Source organism: Salvelinus fontinalis, chromosome 32 (genome assembly GCF_029448725.1).
Source record: "Salvelinus fontinalis isolate EN_2023a chromosome 32, ASM2944872v1, whole genome shotgun sequence".
Lineage (NCBI taxonomy): Eukaryota > Metazoa > Chordata > Actinopteri > Salmoniformes > Salmonidae > Salvelinus > Salvelinus fontinalis.
In genome coordinates, this window is record NC_074696.1 from 4,909,571 (window position 1) to 4,929,570 (window position 20,000).

Here is a 20,000-nt window from a genome sequence, read left to right on the forward strand (position 1 = left end):
TTAGATACAGGATACAGTGCCTTCAGGAAGTACTCACACACTTTTTCCATGTTTTGTTGTTTTGTTACAGCCTGAATTGAACATGGATTATATTGAGAACTTGTGTCACTGGCCCAATTACCCCGTAATGTCAAAGTGGAATGATGTTTTTAGAAAGGATTACAAATGTATTAAAAATTAGAAGCTGAAATGTCTTAGTCAAATAGGTTTTCAATGATTTTGTTATGGCTTAAATAAATTCAGCAGTAAACACGTATAATTAGTTGCATGGAGTCACTCTGTGTGCCATAAAGGTTTTAAATTATTATTTTAAATTACTACCCCATCTCTGTACATACAATTAATTATCTGTAGCGTCACTCAGTCAAGCAGTGAATTTTAAGCACAGATCCAACCACAAAGACCAGGGAGGTTTTCTACAATTCACAAAGAAGGGCACCTATTGGTAGATAAAAATGCCTTAAATATCCCTTTTGAGCAAAGATACGGGCGTTCTTCCTAACTCAGTTGCTGGAGAGGAAAGAAACCGCTCAGGGATTTCACCATGAAGACAATGATGACTTTAAAACAATTACACAGTTTAATGGCTGCGGAAAAGAGACAACTGAGGATGGTTCTCTCTCTCTCTCTCTCTCCCTCTCTCTACCCATCCCCTCTCCCTCTCTCTCTCTCCCTCTCTCTACCCATCCCCTCTCCCTCTCTCTCTCTCTCTCTCTCTCTCTCTCTCTCTCTCTCTCTCTCTCTCTCTCTCTCTCTCTCTGTCTCTCTCTCTGTCTCTCTCTCTCTCGCTACCCATCCTCTCTCTCTCTGTCTCTCTCTCTCTCTGTCTCTGTCTCTCTCTCTGTCTCTCTCTCTGTCTCTGTCTCTCTCTCTCTCTCCCTCTCTCTACCCATCCCCTCTCTCTCTCTCTCTCTCTCTCTCTGTCTCTCTCTCTGTCTCTCTCTCTCTCTCTACCCATCCTCTCTCTCTCTCTCTCTCTCTCTCTCTCTCTCTCTCTCTCTCTCTCTCTCTCTCTCTCTCTGTCTCTCTCTCTGTCTCTCTCTCTGTCTCTCTCTCTCTCTCTGTCTCCACATCTCCGTAGGTGTTTGATGGCAGTAGTAACCAGGCTCGTCTGTTGGGTGTGTTCTCTGGGACTGAGCTGCAGGAAAACACTCTCAACTCTACATCCAGCTCCATGTGGCTGGAGTTCGTCAGTAACGCAGACAACACCAGCAAGGGCTTTGAGCTACACTTTACCAGTGAGTAACATAGCCCTTGCCCTCAGGTGTCGACCAATCATAGGCCGTGTCCAAAGCAACAGCAGGTGTAGAGTATGGTGCAGTATGAATACTATGAAGCAGAATAGCTGAGCCGTTATATATTCTATAGCTCAAACTCTTTTCTTTCTCTGCCCCACCTTTCATCCATCTCCTCATGTCCCTTATCCCTCCGTCTTCTCTCTTTATCCCTCCGTCTTCTCTCTTTATCCCTCCGTCTTCTCTCTTTATCCCTCCGTCTTCTCTCTTTATCCCTCCGTCTTCTCTCTTTATCCCTCCGTCTTCTCTCTTTATTCCTACGTCTTCTCTCTTTGTCCCTCCGTCTTCTCTCTTTATGCCTCCGTCTTCTCTCTTTATCCCTCCGTCTTCTCTCTTTATCCCTCCGTCTTCTCTCTTTATTCCTCCGTCTTCTCTCTTTATCCCTCCGTATTTCTCTTTATCCCTCCGTCTTCTCTGTTTATCCCTCCGTCTTCTCTCTTTATCCCTCCGTCTTCTCTCTTTATTCCTCCGTCTTCTCTCTTTGTCCCTCCGTCTTCTCTCTTTATGCCTCCGTCTTCTCTCTTTATCCCTCCGTCTTCTCTCTTTATCCCTCCGTCTTCTCTCTTCATCCCTCCGTCTTCTCTCTTTATCCCTCCGTCTTCTCTCTTTATCCCTCCGTTTTCTCTGTTTATCACTCCGTCTTCTCTCTTTATCCCTCCGTCTTCTCTCTTCATCCATCTGTCCTCTCTTTATCACTCCGTCTTCTCTCTTTGTCCCTCCGTCCTCTCTCTTTATCCCTCCGTCCTGTCTCTTTATCCCTCCGTCTTCTCTCTTTATCCCTCCGTCCTCTCTCTTTACACCTCTGTCTTCTCTCTTTATCCCTCCGTCTTCTCTCTTTGTCCCTCCGTCTTCTCTCTTTATCCCTCCGTCTTCTCTCTTTATCCCTCCGTCCTCTCTCTTTGTCCCTCCGTCTTCTCTCTTCATCCCTCCGTCTTCTCGCTTTGTCCTTCCGTCTTCTCTCTTTATCCCTCCGTCTCCTCTCTTTATTCCTCCGTCTTCTCTCTTTGTCCCTCCGTCTTCTCTCTTTGTCCCTCCGTCTTCTCTCTTTATCCCTCTGTCTTCTCTCTTTATCCCTCTGTCTTCTCTCTTTATCCCTCCGTCTTCTCTCTTTGTCCCTCCGTCTTCTCTCTTTATCCCTCCGTCTTCTCTCTTTATCCCTCCTTCTTCTCTCTTTATCCCTCTGTCCTCTCTTTATCCCTCCGTCTTCTCGCTTTGTCCCTCCGTCCTCTCTCTTTATCCCTCCGTCCTCTCTCTTTATCCCTCCGTCTTCTCTCTTTATCCCTCCGTCTTCTCTCTTTGTCCCTCCGTCTTCTCTCTTCGTCCCTCCGTCTTCTCTCTTTATCCCTCCGTCCTCTCTCTTCGTCCCTCCGTCTTCTCTCTTCATCTCTCCGTCTTCTCGCTTTGTCCTTCCGTCTTCTCTATTTATCCCTCCGTCTCTTTATCCCTCCGTCTTCTCTCTTTATCCCTCTGTCTTCTCTCTTTGTCCCTCCGTCCTCTCTCTTTATCCCTCCGTTTTCTCTCTTTGTCCCTCCGTCTTCTCTCTTTGTCCCTCCGTCTTCTCTCTTTGTCCCTCCGTCTTCTCTCTTTATTCCTCCGTCTTCTCTCTTTATCCCTCCGTCTTCTCTCTTTATCCCTCCATCTTCTCTCTTTGTCCCTCCGTCTTCTCTCTTTATTCCTCCGTCTTCTCTCTTTATCCCTCTGTCTTCTCTGTTTATCCCTCCGTCCTCTCTCTTTATCCCTCCGTCTTCTCTCTTTGTCCCTCCGTCTTCTCTCTTTATTCCTCCGTCTTCTCTCTTTATCCCTCCGTCTTCTCTCTTTGTCCCTCCGTCTTCTCTCTTTGTCCCTCCGTCTTCTCTCTTTATTCCTCCGTCTTCTCTCTTTATCCCTCCGTCTTCTCTCTTTATCCCTCCGTCTTCTCTCTTTATCCCTCCGTCTTCTCTCTTTATCCCTCCGTCTTCTCTCTTTATCCCTCCGTCTTCTCTCTTTATTCCTCCGTCTTCTCTCTTTATCCCTCCGTCTTCTCTCTTTGTCCCTCCGTCTTCTCTCTTTGTCCCTCCGTCTTCTCTCTTTATTCCTCCGTCTTCTCTCTTTGTCCCTCCGTCTTCTCTCTTTATTCCTCCGTCTTCTCTCTTTATCCCTCCGTCTTCTCTCTTTATCCCTCCGTCTTCTCTCTTTATCCCTCCGTCTTCTCTCTTTATCCCTCCGTCTTCTCTGTTTGTCCCTCCGTCCTGCAGGTTTTGAGCTGGTGAAGTGTGAGGACCCGGGTGTTCCTCAGTTTGGTTACAAGAGAGAAGATAAGGGTCACTTCGCTGGCAGCACCGTGTGTTATAGCTGTGACCCAGGATACACCCTGAAGGGACCCCAGATCCTGACCTGTTTGAGGGGGGAGAGGAGAGCCTGGGATAGCCCCCTGCCCCTTTGTGTCGGTGAGTGTACACACGAGTGCTGTGTGGATGTCTGTGTGTGTGTGCAAGCAATCAGACAATCATATACCCTTCCATTATGTGGGGGCAACCAGAAGACTGACCTAAGTTTTAAGGCAACCATCTGACCTAAGATCAGTATATACCATCCTACTCCATTCTCCCCTCTCATTAACTAGTTAGTCATTTCCCAGTTTACCTATTTTGCATATGGCCTGGAACAACCTGGAACATATACATCAGTTTAAAAAATACAATCTGAAGTATCTCAAATATAAGATATATTCTGGTTTGTTTAACACATTTTTTGGGGGGTTACTACATGATTCCATACGTTTTAGTTTTGATGTCTTCACTATTGAACTATGATTGGATCAGAGGTTCACCAATCAGTTCACCTTGATTGGCTCAGTGACAAGGTGTGGTATTGAGGACGTCAGGTGACGTCCTGACAACTGATGAACAGAAATGTTCCTACAAACTTCCCATGAAACCTGTCTAGAATATAACAGACGTTTTGTTTATGTCTGATTGAACGTTGATGGAATATCCTCCTAACCAACAGAAATTTGGAAACGGGAATGTTGTCACAAAACTTAGAACGTGAAAATCTTGTATTCTGAGAACAGATACCGGTATGTTCTGTTTGACATTAAAGGGAATGTTTTTCTAACTCACACATCAACATGTTCTCAGAAGGTTTTTCGCTAACGTAGAATGTTTCCACAACTAACGGAAAAACTGGACGCTCAAAACATCACGGGAACATCACGGGTAACTTTACATTCACTCTCCCTAAAATTGTTAGTTGGGTGGCCATGGTTTTGTGCTTTGACAGCAGATATGATCAGAGTTGGGCTGAGAGAGTGAGAGACATTAGAGAGAGACATAGAGAGAGACATAGAGAGAGACACAGAGAGAGACATTAGAGAGAGACATATATAGAGAGACATAGAGAGACATATAGAGACATTAGAGAGAGACATAGAGAGACATATAGAGAGACACATTAGTGAGAGACATTGAGAGACATAGAGAGAAATAGAGAAAGACAGAGAGAGAGACAGAGAGAAAGACAGAGAGAAAGACAGAGAGAGAGACATAGAGAGAGACAGAGAGAGAAAGACAGAGAGAGAGACATAGAGAAAGACAGAGAGAGAGACATAGAGAAAGACAGAGAGAGAGACAGAGAGAGAAAGACAGAGAGAGAGACATAGAGAAAGACAGAGAGAGAGACAGAGAAAGAGACAGAGAGAGAAAGACAGAGAGAGAGACAGAGAGAGAAAGACAGAGAGAGAGACAGAGAGAGAAAGACAGAGAGCGAGACATAGAGAGAGACAGAGAGAGAGACAGAGAGAGAAAGACAGAGAGAGAGACAGAGAGAAAGACAGAGAGAGAGAGACAGAGAGAAAGACAGAGAGAGAGAGAAACAGAGAGAGAGACAGAGAGAGAGAGAGAGAGAGAGAGAGAGAGAGAGAGAGAGAGAGAGAGAGAGAGAGAGATAGAGAGACAGAGAGAGAGAGAGAGAGACACAGAGATTCCTCAGCTACACAATACCAGGGTATATCTGGTGGTATGTCTCCTCATGACTACATAATACCAGGGTATATCTGGTGGTCTGTCTCCTCATGACTACATAATACCAGGGTATATCTGGTGGTCTGTCTCCTCATGACTACATAATACCAGGGTATATCTGGTGGTCTGTCTCCTCATGACTACATAATACCAGGGTATATCTGGTGGTCTGTCTCCTCATGGCTACATAATACCAGGGTATATCTGGTGGTCTGTCTCCTCATGACTACATAATACCAGGGTATATCTGGTGGTCTGTCTCCTCATGACTACATAATACCAGGGTATATCTGGTGGTCTGTCTCCTCATGGCTACATAATACCAGGGTATATCTGGTGGTCTGTCTCCTCATGACTACATAATACCAGGGTATATCTGGTGGTCTGTCTCCTCATGACTACATAATACCAGGGTATATCTGGTGGTCTGTCTCCTCAGCTACATAATACCAGGGTATATCTGGTGGTCTGTCTCCTCATGACTACATAATACCAGGGTATATCTGGTGGTCTGTCTCCTCAGCTACATAATACCAGGGTATATCTGGTGGTCTGTCTCCTCATGGCTACATAATACCAGGGTATATCTGGTGGTCTGTCTCCTCATGGCTCAGCTACATAATACCAGGGTATATCTGGTGGTCTGTCTCCTCATGGCTACATAATACCAGGGTATATCTGGTGGTCTGTCTCCTCATGACTACATAATACCAGGGTATATCTGGTGGTCTCTCTCCTCAGCTACATAATACCAGGGTATATCTGGTGGTCTGTCTCCTCAGCTACATAATACCAGGGTATATCTGGTGGTCTGTCTCCTCATGACTACATAATACCAGGGTATATCTGGTGGTCTGTCTCCTCATGACTACATAATACCAGGGTATATCTGGTGGTCTGTCTCCTCATGACTACATAATACCAGGGTATATCTGGTGGTCTGTCTCCTCAGCTACATAATACCAGGGTATATCTGGTGGTCTGTCTCCTCAGCTACATAATACCAGGGTATATCTGGTGGTCTGTCTCCTCATGACTACATAATACCAGGGTATATCTGGTGGTCTGTCTCCTCATGGCTACATAATACCAGGGTATATCTGGTGGTCTGTCTCCTCATGGCTACATAATACCAGGGTATATCTGGTGGTCTGTCTCCTCATGGCTCAGCTACATAATACCAGGGTATATCTGGTGGTCTGTCTCCTCATGGCTACATAATACCAGGGTATATCTGGTGGTCTGTCTCCTCATGACTACATAATACCAGGGTATATCTGGTGGTCTGTCTCCTCAGCTACATAATACCAGGGTATATCTGGTGGTCTGTCTCCTCAGCTACATAATACCAGGGTATATCTGGTGGTCTGTCTCCTCATGACTACATAATACCAGGGTATATCTGGTGGTCTGTCTCCTCATGACTACATAATACCAGGGTATATCTGGTGGTCTGTCTCCTCATGACTACATAATACCAGGGTATATCTGGTGGTATGTCTCCTCATGACTACATAATACCAGGGTATATCTGGTGGTCTGTCTCCTCATGGCTACATAATACCAGGGTATATCTGGTGGTCTGTCTCCTCATGACTACATAATACCAGGGTATATCTGGTGGTCTGTCTCCTCATGGCTACATAATACCAGGGTATATCTGGTGGTCTGTCTCCTCAGCTACATAATACCAGGGTATATCTGGTGGTCTGTCTCCTCATGACTACATAATACCAGGGTATATCTGGTGGTCTGTCTCCTCAGCTACATAATACCAGGGTATATCTGGTGGTCTGTCTCATGACTACATAATACCAGGGTATATATGTCTCCTCATGGCTACATAATACCAGGGTTTATCTGGTGGTCTGTCTCCTCATGACTACATAATACCAGGGTATATCTGGTGGTCTGTCTCCTCAGCTACATAATACCAGGGTTTATCTGGTCGTCTGTCTCCTCATGACTACATAATACCAGGGTATATCTGGTGGTCTGTCTCCTCATGACTACATAATACCAGGGTATATCTGGTGGTCTGTCTCCTCATGACTACATAATACCAGGGTATATCTGGTGGTCTGTCTCCTCACGACTACATAATACCAGGGTATATCTGGTGGTCTGTCTCCTCAGCTACATAATACCAGGGTATATCTGGTGGTCTGTCTCCTCATGACTACATAATACCAGGGTATATCTGGTGGTCTGTCTCCTCATGACTACATAATACCAGGGTATATCTGGTGGTCTCCTCATGACTACATAATACCAGGGTATATCTGGTGGTCTGTCTCCTCATCTACATATTACCAGGGTATATCTGGTGGTATGTCTCCTCATGACTACATAATACCAGGGTATATCTGGTGGTCTGTCTCCTCATGGCTACATAATACCAGGGTATATCTGGTGGTCTGTCTCCTCAGCTACATAATACCAGGGTATAACTGATGGTCTGTCTCCTCATGGCTACATAATACCAGGGTATATCTGGTGGTCTGTCTCCTCATGACTACATAATACCAGGGTATATCTGGTGGTCTGTCTCCTCATGACTACATAATACCAGGGTATATCTGGTGGTCTGTCTCCTCATGACTACATAATACCAGGGTATATCTGGTGGTCTGTCTCCTCAGCTACATAATACCAGGGTATATCTGGTGGTCTGTCTCCTCATGACTACATAATACCAGGGTATATCTGGTGGTCTGTCTCCTCAGCTACATAATACCAGGGTATATCTGGTGGTCTGTCTCATGACTACATAATACCAGGGTATATATGTCTCCTCATGGCTACATAATACCAGGGTTTATCTGGTGGTCTGTCTCCTCATGACTACATAATACCAGGGTATATCTGGTGGTCTGTCTCCTCAGCTACATAATACCAGGGTTTATCTGGTGGTCTGTCTCCTCATGACTACATAATACCAGGGTATATCTGGTGGTCTGTCTCCTCATGACTACATAATACCAGGGTATATCTGGTGGTCTGTCTCCTCATGACTACATAATACCAGGGTATATCTGGTGGTCTGTCTCCTCATGGCTACATAATACCAGGGTATATCTGGTGGTCTGTCTCCTCAGCTACATAATACCAGGGTATATCTGGTGGTCTGTCTCCTCATGACTACATAATACCAGGGTATATCTGGTGGTCTGTCTCCTCATGACTACATAATACCAGGGTATATCTGGTGGTCTCCTCATGGCTACATAATACCAGGGTATATCTGGTGGTCTGTCTCCTCATGACTACATAATACCAGGGTATATCTGGTGGTCTGTCTCCTCATGACTACATAATACCAGGGTATATCTGGTGGTCTGTCTCCTCATGACTACATAATACCAGGGTATATCTGGTGGTCTGTCTCCTCATGACTACATAATACCAGGGTATATCTGTCTCCTCATGACTACATAATACCAGGGTATATCTGTCTCCTCATGGCTACATAATACCAGGGTATATCTGGTGGTCTGTATCCTCATGGCTACATAATACCAGGGTATATCTGTCTCCTCATGGCTACATAATACCAGGGTATATCTGGTGGTCTGTCTCCTCATGACTACATAATACCAGGGTATATCTGGTGGTCTGTCTCCTCATGACTACATAATACCAGGGTATATCTGGTGGTCTGTCTCCTCATGGCTACATAATACCAGGGTATATCTGGTGGTCTGTCTCCTCATGACTACATAATACCAGGGTATATCTGGTGGTCTGTCTCCTCATGACTACATAATACCAGGGTATATCTGGTGGTCTGTCTCCTCATGACTACATAATACCAGGGTATATCTGGTGGTCTGTCTCCTCATGACTACATAATACCAGGGTATATCTGGTGGTCTGTCTCCTCATGACTACATAATACCAGGGTATATATGTCTCCTCATGGCTACATAATACCAGGGTATATCTGTCTCCTCATGACTACATAATACCAGGGTATATCTGGTGGTCTGTCTCCTCATGACTACATAATACCAGGGTTTACATGGTGGTCTGTCTCCTCATGGCTCAGCTATATAGCCAGGTAAACCACTGTTCATAGTCCGTCATTGAAAATAAGAATTTGTTCATAACTGACTTACCTAGTTAGATAAAGGTAAAATAAAAAAATAAAAAAAATGATACCAGGGTATTTCTGGTGGTCTTTCTGGAGTAAGAGCAAGCGTATGTCTTGGTAGAAGGGCAATAGAGGATCAAATGAATTTCATTCTCTATTTCGTCGAGGTCACTACAGTCAGAGGTGTGTGTGTGTCTGTGTGTCTCTGTGTGTCTCTGTGTGTCTCGGTGTGTGTCAGTGTGTCTCTGTTTGTGTCTCTGTGTGTCTTTGTGTCTCACGGTGTGTGTGTGTCTCTGTGTGTGTCTGTGTGTGTGTCTCTGTTTGTGTCTCTGTGTGTGTGTGTGTCTCTGTGTGTGTGTGTGTGTCTCTGTGCATCTGTGTGCGTGTGTCTGTGTGTCTCTGTGTGTCTGTTGGTTTGTCTCTCGTTGTCACTTCAGATCTGGCTTAGTGAGAGACACTGCATATGCTTTTTCCAATTCATCAACAAGATAGCGTGTGTGTGTGTGTGTGTGTGTGTGTGTGTGTGTGTGTGTGTGTGTGTGTGTGTGTGTGTGTGTGTGTGTGTGTGTGTGTGTGTGTGTGTGTGTGTGTGTGTGTGTGTGTGTGTGTGTGTGTGTGTGTGTGTGTGTGTGTGTGTGTGAACAGGTTGTTCATGTATTTTTGTGTTTAAACTCAGGGCTCTGAAGGATTCACTGCTTATTGAGCAGTGAAACTAGACCTGCCACTTCAACTACCCCTTATAGCCAAACACACACACACACACACACACACACACACACACACACACGCACACACACACAAACACACACACACACACACACACACACACACACACACACACACACACACACACGCACACACGCACACACGCACACGCACATGTCCACGTGCACACTCGCTCGCACATGCACACACACCCCTGACCATCCTACCCCGACAACATGTGATGTGTGTCTTAAAACATGACTATCCTGCCATTCCCCTTCATTTCCCAATACCACCATCCAACAGGATCAATGATATACTACCCTTCAAATCCCACCATCCAACAGGATAAATGATATACTACCCTTCATATATAACCATCCAACAGTATAAATGATATACTACCCTTCATATATAACCATCCAACAGTATAAATGATATACTACCCTTCAAATCCCACCATCCCACAGGATAAATGATATACTACCCTTCATATCCCACCATGCAACAGGATCAATTATATACTACCCTTCATATCCCACCATCCAACAGGATTGTAACGGCTGTCCTCCTCTTCGGTATCCGAAGAGGAGCAGGGATTGAACCAAGGCGCAGTGGAGTTTGAATACATAATGAATTTATTGACAAGACGGAAAAACGAACACGAACTACACTTGAACTGATACAAAATAACAAACGACGTAGACGAAACCTGAACATAAACTTACATAACTAACACGTAACACTTACGGACAGGAAACATACTACATCGAAACGAAACGAAACGAAACGAAACGAACAACCGAAACAATCCCGTATGGTGTAAGACATAACACAGACACAGGAGACAATCACCCACAACGAACACTGTGACAACGCCTACCTAAATATGACTCTTAATTAGAGGAACGCCAAACACCTGCCTCTAATTAAGAGCCATACCAGGTAACCCAAAACCAACACAGAAACAGAAAACATAGAATGCCCACCCAACCTCACGTCCTGACCAACTAACACACATAACAACTAACATAAATAGGTCAGGAACGTGACATTACCCCCCCCCACAAGGTGCGAACTCCGGACGCACCAGCACAAAGTCTAGGGGAGGGTCTGGGTGGGCATCTAACCACGGTGGTGGCTCAGGCTCCGGGCGCGGTTCCCACCCCACCATAATCCATCCTAGCTTCCTCCCTCCAAGAATGTCCACCCTCTTTTTCCCCCCACAAAATCCTCTTAATAATCTACCTAATAAGGACAACACCGGGACAGAGATAAATCAAGACAGAGGGATAGATAAGAATATAGAGGTAGATGAAGATAGAGAGGGAGATCAGGATAGAGGGGCAACTCCGGACTGAAAGGCAGCTCCGGACAGAGAGACAGCTCTGGGTATCTAGCCTTTTCAGGCTGAAGGGCAGCTCATGGCTGACTGACGAATCTCGACGCTCATGGCTGGCTGACGGCTCTCGACGCTCATGGCAGGCTGACGGCTCTCGACGCTCATGGCAGGCTGACGGCTCTCGACGCTCATGGCAGGCTGACGGCTCTCGACGCTCATGGCAGGCTGACGGCTCTCGACGCTCATGGCAGGCTGACGGCTCTCGACGCTCATGGCAGGCTGACGGCTCTCGACGCTCATGGCAGGCTGACGGCTCTCGACGCTCATGGCGCTCTGACGGCTCTGGCTGCTCATGGCGCTCTGACGGCTCTGGCTGCTCATGGCGCTCTGACGGCTCTGGCTGCTCATGGCTCTCTGACGGCTCTGGCTGCTCATGGCTCTCTGACGGCTCTGGCTGCTCATGGCTCTCTGACGGCTCTGGCTGCTCATGGCTCTCTGGCGGCTCTGGCAGATCCTGTCTGGTTGGCGGCTCTGGCAGATCCTGTCTGGTTGGCGGCTCTGGCAGATCCTGTCTGGTTGGCGGCTCTGGCAGATCCTGTCTGGTTGGCGGCTCTGGCAGATCCTGTCTGGTTGGCGGCTCTGGCAGATCCTGTCTGGCTGACGGCTCTAGCGGCTCCTGTCTGGCTGACGGCACTAGCGGCTCCTGTCTGGCTGACGGCTCTGTAGGCTCATGGCAGACGGGCGGCTTTGCAGGCTCATGGCAGACGGGCGGCTTTGCAGGCTCATGGCAGACGGATGGCTCAGACGGCGCTGGGGAGACGGATGGCTCAGATGGCGCTGGGGAGACGGATGGCTCAGATGGCGCTGGGGAGACGGATGGCTCAGATGGCGCTGGGGAGACGGATGGCTCAGATGGCGCTGGGGAGACGGATGGCTCAGATGGCGCTGGGGAGACGGATGGCTCAGATGGCGCTGGGGAGACGGATGGCTCTGGCCGGATACGGTGCACTGTAGACCTGGTGCGTGGTGCCGGAACTGGAGGCACCGTGCTAATGACAAGCACCTTCCTACTAGTGCGGGGAGCAGGGACAGGGCACACTGTACTCTCAAAGCCTACTCTATCCCTGATGCGAGGTACCGGCACTGGTGACACCGGGCTGAGGACAAGCACATCAGGATTAGTAGGGGGAGAAGATACAGTGTGTTCAGGGCTCTGGAGACGCACAGGTGGCTTAGTGCGTGGTGCCGGAACTGGAGGCACCGGGCTAGATACACGCACTACAGGGAGAGTGCGTGGAGGAGGAACAGGGCTCAGGATACGCACTGGTAGCCTAGTGCGTAGTGTAGACACTGTAGGTACTAGGCTGGGGCGGGGAGGTGGTGCCGGAAATACCGGACCGTGGAGGCGTACTGGCACTCTTGAGCATTGAACCCGCCCAACCTTACCTGGTTGAATGCTCCCGGTCGCCCGACCAGTGCGGGGAGGTGGAATAACCCGCACCGGCCTATGTAGGCGAACCGGGGAAACCATGCGTAAGGCCGGTGCCATGTATGCCGGCCCGAGGAGACGCACTGGAGACCAGACGCGTTGAGCCGGCCTCATGACACCTGGCTCAATACTCAATCTAGCCCTACCAGTGAGGGGAGGTGTAATAACCCGCACTGGGCTATGCACTCGTACAGGAGACACCGTGCGCTCTACTGCGTAACACGGCGCCTGCCCGTACTCCCGCTCTCCACGGTAAGCCTGGGAAGTGGGCGCAGGTCTCCTACCTGCCCTTGGCCCACTACCTCCTAGCCCCCCCCCAAGAAATTTTTGGGAATTACTTACGGGCTTTTCGGGCTTCCGTGCCAGACGCGTTCCCTCATAGCTCCGGTTCCTCTCTCCGGTAGCCTCTGCTCTCCTCCGTGCCTCCAGCTCAGCTTTGGGACGGCGATATTCTCCCTGCTGTGCCCATGGACCTCTCCCGTCCAATATTTCCTCCCAAGTCCAGAAATCCTTGTTGCCCTGTCGAGCTTTCCCTTGCCTCCGCTGCTTGGCTCTGGAGTGGTGGGTGATTCTGTAACGGCTGTCCTCCTCTTCGGTATCCGAAGAGGAGCAGGGATTGAACCAAGGCGCAGTGGAGTTTGAATACATAATGAATTTATTGACAAGACGGAAAAACGAACACGAACTACACTTGAACTGATACAAAATAACAAACGACGTAGACGAAACCTGAACATAAACTTACATAACTAACACGTAACACTTACGGACAGGAAACATACTACATCGAAACGAAACGAAACGAAACGAAACGAACAACCGAAACAATCCCGTATGGTGTAAGACATAACACAGACACAGGAGACAATCACCCACAACGAACACTGTGACAACGCCTACCTAAATATGACTCTTAATTAGAGGAACGCCAAACACCTGCCTCTAATTAAGAGCCATACCAGGTAACCCAAAACCAACACAGAAACAGAAAACATAGAATGCCCACCCAACCTCACGTCCTGACCAACTAACACACATAACAACTAACATAAATAGGTCAGGAACGTGACAAGGATAAATTATATACTACCCCTCATATCCCACCATCCAACAGGATCAATGATATACTACCCCTCATATATCACCATCCAACAGGATAAATTATATACTACCCCTCATATATCACCATCCAACAGGATAAATGATATACTACCCTTCATATATAACCATCCAACAGTATAAATGATATACTACCCCTCATATCCCACCATCCCACAGGATAAATGATATACTACCCTTCATATATAACCATCCAACAGTATAAATGATATACTACCCTTCATATCCCACCATCCCACAGGATCAATTATATACTACCCCTCATATATCACCATCCAACAGGATAAATGATATACTACCCTTCATATCCCACCATGCAACAGGATAAATGACCTCATTGCAATTTCAGAACCTTGTGGTCCTGTTTCTAAACTCTAGACACAAAACTCAAAACGGTCATCACTTGTAACACAAGTCCAATGTTCAAAACATTGCATTGTGCATTCATATCTTTAATATCTTTCATATCTTTAAAGAAACCTTGCACTTGCAGAATCATTGGTTCAAATAACTCATTAATCATGAAATACCATAGGAACATTCATTTAGATCACTCAACACACAAGATACCGATAGTTTCACTGTGTAGTTGTGTCACAATCGTCTATAGGCAGAGAGTGAGGACCAAGGCGCAGCGCGTGAAAATAACATCTTCTTTTATTAAGAAGAGAACCAACACAAAACGAAACCACTTTAACAAAATAACAAACTGACGAACGTGAAGCTAAGAATGAACTAGTGCATACATGCAACATAGAACATCGACATATACAATGACCCACAAACAGCTAAAGCCTATGGCTACCTTAAATATGGCTCCCAATCAGAGACAACAGAAACCAGCTGTCTCTAATTGGGAACCCATTCAGGCAACCATAGACTTTCCTAGACAACTACACACAACATTAAACCATCTATACACCTTAACTCTCTAAACCATACAACACCCTAGACAATACAAAAAACACACAAACTTCCCCATGTCACACCCTGACCTAACTAAAATAATAATGAAAACAAACATATTAAGGCCAGGGCGTGACAAGTTGTTCGTACAATCATTAAATATTGTAGTACAAAATATGTGATACATGTTTCATTATGGTACTATACGTAAATACATCACTGTAAAAGGACTAGTGGAGAGAATACTACAGACACAGTGGAATCATTTAACAAAATATGACATTTATTGATGAAATACAATTAAATCACAACATAGGTTTCTTTGAATCAAAACAAATATACTTAGCTACAAAAAAGAAAAATACTACTGTAAAACGTCCACTGCAGTGTTCCTCACCTGGCTTACTGTAAAACGTCCACTGCAGTGTTCCTTACCTGGCCTACTGTAAAACGTCGACTGCAGTGTTCCTCACCTGGCTTACTGTAAAACGTCGACTGCAGTGTTCCTCACCTGGCCTACTGTAAAACGTCGACTGCAGTGTTCCTCACCTGGCTTACTGTAAAACGTCCACTGCAGTGTTCCTCACCTGGCTTACTGTAAAACGTCCACTGCAGTGTTCCTCACCTGGCTTACTGTAAAACATTAACTGCAGTGTTCCTCACCTGGCTTACTGTAAAACGTCCACTGCAGTGTTCCTCACAGCAGTTGGAGAAAATGTCCAGAGTTTTAAAATAATTTGCATTTTGATCATCGGTGGTGAGTTTTGTGTCTAAAGTTTATAAAAATTGACATCGGGATTCTCAAAGTGATTGTAAAAAACTGTAACAACAGAATATACTGTATATATATATATATATATATATATAATATTACTAATCACCCACCTGACTGAAGCTTCAATCCCAAACGTAATATATTCAATTATTACCTGAATCATCAGTCATATTTCAACCTCTTTGCTAAGTACTTGTAGTTATATATATACTCTACTAAACTAACTCACTGCAGGTTATCTAATATAAGGTAAAGTTGAGGGGTATACTCTACTAAACTAACTCACTGCAGGTTATCTAATATAATGTAAAGGTGAGGGCTAGACTCTACTAAACTAACTCACTGTAGGTTATCTAATATAATGTAAAGTTGAGGGCTGTTAAACTAGCTCACTGCAGGACAGGTTATCTAATATAATGTAAAGTTGAGGGCTAGACTCTACTAAACTAACTCACTGCAGGTTATCTAATATAATGTAAAGTTGAGGGCTAGACTCTACTAAACTAACTCACTGCAGGTTATCTAATATAATGTAAAGTTGAGGGCTGTTAAACTAGCTCACTGCAGGACAGGTTATCTAATATAATGTAAAAGATATTTGTAACTAACCCAAGAGAGAGAGGCATCTGTTTACATAGCGTTATGTAATATAATGTAAAATATATTTGTAACTAACCCAAGAGAGAGAGAGCATCTGTTTACATAGCGTTATGTAATATAATGTAAAAGATATTTGTAACTAACCCAAGAGAGAGAAGCATCTGTTTACATAGTGGGCAGGACAAGGGAGGATGTGGGCAAAGCCAAGCACAAGCTAGCTAGATCCTATTGGCTCGTTGTAGCATGTATTTGCATATTTCCATTTGGGAAACTCAATTGGCCCTTGCACTCCTTCTGAACATCGAAATACTTAAAAAAACTTTAGCAAAGCGTCAAGTCTATAAAACTTAGTGTACTATTTTCATAACATATTCTAGGTTTTGGGAAAAGAGAAACTTTTAACGAGATCCGATGTTTCATCGATGAGAAAATGTGCGTAATCTCAGCCCACTAGTTCAATCCTCCTCCTCCTCCTCCTCCTCCTCCTCCTCCTCCTCCTCCTCTGACTACCGCGCGACTATACTTCATCTCACTGCCCTAGGTAGTTTTTTCCATCTGTAGCCTCATGAAATCAGCCGAAACAAGATGAATAACTAATCGCGTGCAGACGATCCTAGTGAATATGCATTCACACAACTGTCACTTCACCCTCCCTCTAAATTTATAACATGAGACGGAAGACAAATAAAATGATGAATCATACGATAACATTAATTTATTGAATTTTTCTTTAAGGCTAAAAATAAAATAAGCTTTTAACTTAAAAATTAGCACTTGAATTCACGGTAGTATAATAAAATAATGTCACTAACTTATTTCCTTCTCTCTCTCCCTTCCCTCTTTCTCTCTGTGTCTGTCTCCACCACTCTGAGCTTTCTCTCTCATTCTCTCTCTCTCTCTCTTTCTCCTTACCCTCTCTCTCTCTCTCTCTCTCTCTCTCTCTCTCTCTCTCTCTCTCTCTCTCTCTCTCTCTCTCTTCTTTCTCCTTTCTGTCTCTCTCTTCTTTCTCCTTTCTGTCTCTCTCTCTCTCTCTCTCTCTCTCTAGCGGAGTGTGGGGGAACCATCAAGGATGAGCCTACAGGTCGAATATTGTCTCCAGGTTACCCAGCTCCATATGAACATAACCTGCACTGTGTCTGGAGCATCGAAGCGGCCCCAGGAAGCACTATAGGGTCAGTACATTAACTCAGTTCCCCTCCTCCTCTTCCTCCTCTTCATCCATGGCGTCAGTACATTAACTCAGTTCCCCTCCTCCTCTTCCTCCATGGAGTCAGTACATTAACTCAGTTCCCCTCCTCCTCCTCCTCCTCCTCTTCATCCATGGAGTCAGTACATTAACTCAGTTCCCCTCCTCCTCCTCCTCCTCCTCCTCCTCCTCCTCCTCCTCCTCCTCCTCCTCCTCCTCCTCCTCCTCCTCCTCCTCTCCTCCTCCTCCTCCTCCTCCTCCTCCTCCTCTTCCTCCATGGCGTCAGTACATTAACTCAGTTCCCCTCCTCCTCCTCCTCCTCCACCTCCTCCTCCTCCTCCTCCTCCTCCTCCTCCATGGCGTCAGTATATTAACTCAGTTCCCCTCCTCCTCCTCCTCCTCCTCCTCCTCCTCCTCTTCCTCTTCCTGTTTACTGTTTGTTAGGGTTGTTGATTCAATGGTGGATGAAGGACGTCACTTTGGAGTATTGGGCTCCACCTGAGAGATCTAGAAAGCAGTGATGTGTGTGTGTCTGTGTTTGTGCGTGCACCCACCCGTATGTCTATGTCAGTGTGTTTGTGCTTCAGCGTGCTCAGTGTGACCTGGCTTCTCCTCTGTCTTAATGAGTGGACAGGCGTCCTCGGTAACGGGCGCTCGTTTGGCCGGCGTAATTTGGTGTGAAATCTGGTCGCCGCAGAGAGGGCCTGTAATTGGGTCAGACACTTTAAATCGGGCTGTTTATCAGACACCTCGCCCCCTCTCTCACCTCTTTCTACCCTTCTCTCACCCCCTCACCACACTCTCTCCTTCTCTCACCCCCTCACCACACTCTCTCCTTCTCTCACCCTCTCTCTCCTTTCCTCGTGTCCTTCACGAGCAGGTCTCAGGTCCTGACAATTTTGGGGATTTATTTTTTGTTTAATATTTGATCTACCATCATTGATCAATAAAATAAGAAGGTTCCGGGGGGGGGGGGGGGGGGGGGGGGGGGGTGTGTTAATTGGATTTGTAGACTAACTAGTCACTCAGCATAGTGTGTTTCAAACCTGTCACTCAGCCTAGTGTGATTCATATCTGGCCACTCAGCCTAGTGTGATTCATATCTGGATTTGTAGACTAACTAGTCACTCAGCCTAGTGTGTTTCAAATCTTGTCACTCAGCCTAGTGTGATTCATATCTGGCCACTCAGCCTAGTGTGATTCATATCTGGTCACTAAGCCTAGTGTGATTCATATCTGATCACTCAGCCTAGTGTGATTCATATCTGGTCACTCAGCCTAGTGTGATTCATAGCTGGTCACTCAGCCTAGTGTGATTCATATCTAGTCACTCAGCGTAGTGTGATTCATATCTGGTCACTCCGCCTAGTGTGATTCATATCTGATCACTCAGCCTGGTGTGATTCATATATGGTCACTCATCCTAGTGTGATTCATATCTGATCACTCAGCCTAGTGTGATTCATACCTGATCACTCAGCCTAGTGTGATTCATATCTGATCACTCAGCCTATTGTGATTCATATCTGATCACTCAGCCTAGTGTGATTCATATCTGGTCACTCAACCTATTGTGATTCATATCTGGTCACTCAGCCTAGTGTGATTCATAGCTGGTCACTCAGCCTAGTGTGATTCATATCTGGTCACTCAGCCTAGTGTGATTCATATCTGGTTACAGCCTAGTGTGATTCATATCTGGTCACTCAGCCTAGTGTGATTCATATCTGGTCACTCAGCCTAGTGTGATTCATATCTGGTCACTCAGCCTAGTGTGATTCATATCTGGTCACTCAGCCTAGTGTGATTCATATCTGGTCACTCAGCCTAGTGTGATTCATAGCTGGTCACTCAGCCTAGTGTGATTCATAGCTGGTCACTCAGCCTAGTGTGATTCATATCTGGTCACTCAGCCTAGTGTGATTCATATCTGGTTACAGCCTAGTGTGATTCATATCTGGATTTATAAACAAACTGGTCACTCAGCCTGGAGGGATTCCCTTCTGGATCTGTAGCTGGTCACTTAGCCTGGAGGGATTCCCTTCTGGATCTGTAGCTGGTCACTCAGCCTGGAGGGATTCCCTTCTGGATCTGTAGCTGGTCACTCAGCCTGGAGGGATTCCCTTCTGGATCTGTAGCTGGTCACTCAGCCTAGAATGTGATTCAAAATCACACAATCACTGCCATGTCACTCCCCCTCATCATGATGGCTGTCAGGAACGTAATGTGAAATATGAAAGGAGGTTGGTGTTACAAAGGACCTGAATATTAGCAATAAGAAGAGAGGCTATCTTTAATGGTTTCCTCTCTACAAACTCAAATTAGTTATAAAGAAATAAAGAGAGAGAGAGAGAGAGAGAGAGACAGAGAGAGAGAGACATAGAGAGAGACAGACAGAGAGACAGAGAGACAGAGAGAGAGAGATAGATTGTAAATATTATAATATTGTAAATATCCAAAATAAGCTTTGGCAATATGTACATTGTTAC

At 45.8% G+C, this 20,000-nt stretch overlaps 1 protein-coding gene across 1 annotated transcript in view; it reads left to right on the top strand.

Annotated features, from left to right (window-relative positions):
* LOC129830508 (CUB and sushi domain-containing protein 2-like) overlaps positions 1–20,000 on the top strand; it is a gene marked incomplete at its 5' end in the record, with an annotated part of 366,155 nt that overhangs the window by 293,797 nt on the left and 52,358 nt on the right. Inside the window, 3 exons of the mRNA XM_055893082.1 lie at positions 1,082–1,238; positions 3,530–3,721; positions 17,371–17,497. Coding sequence (XP_055749057.1) covers positions 1,082–1,238; positions 3,530–3,721; positions 17,371–17,497 — 476 coding nt within the window. The remainder of the gene's footprint in view (positions 1–1,081; positions 1,239–3,529; positions 3,722–17,370; positions 17,498–20,000) is intronic.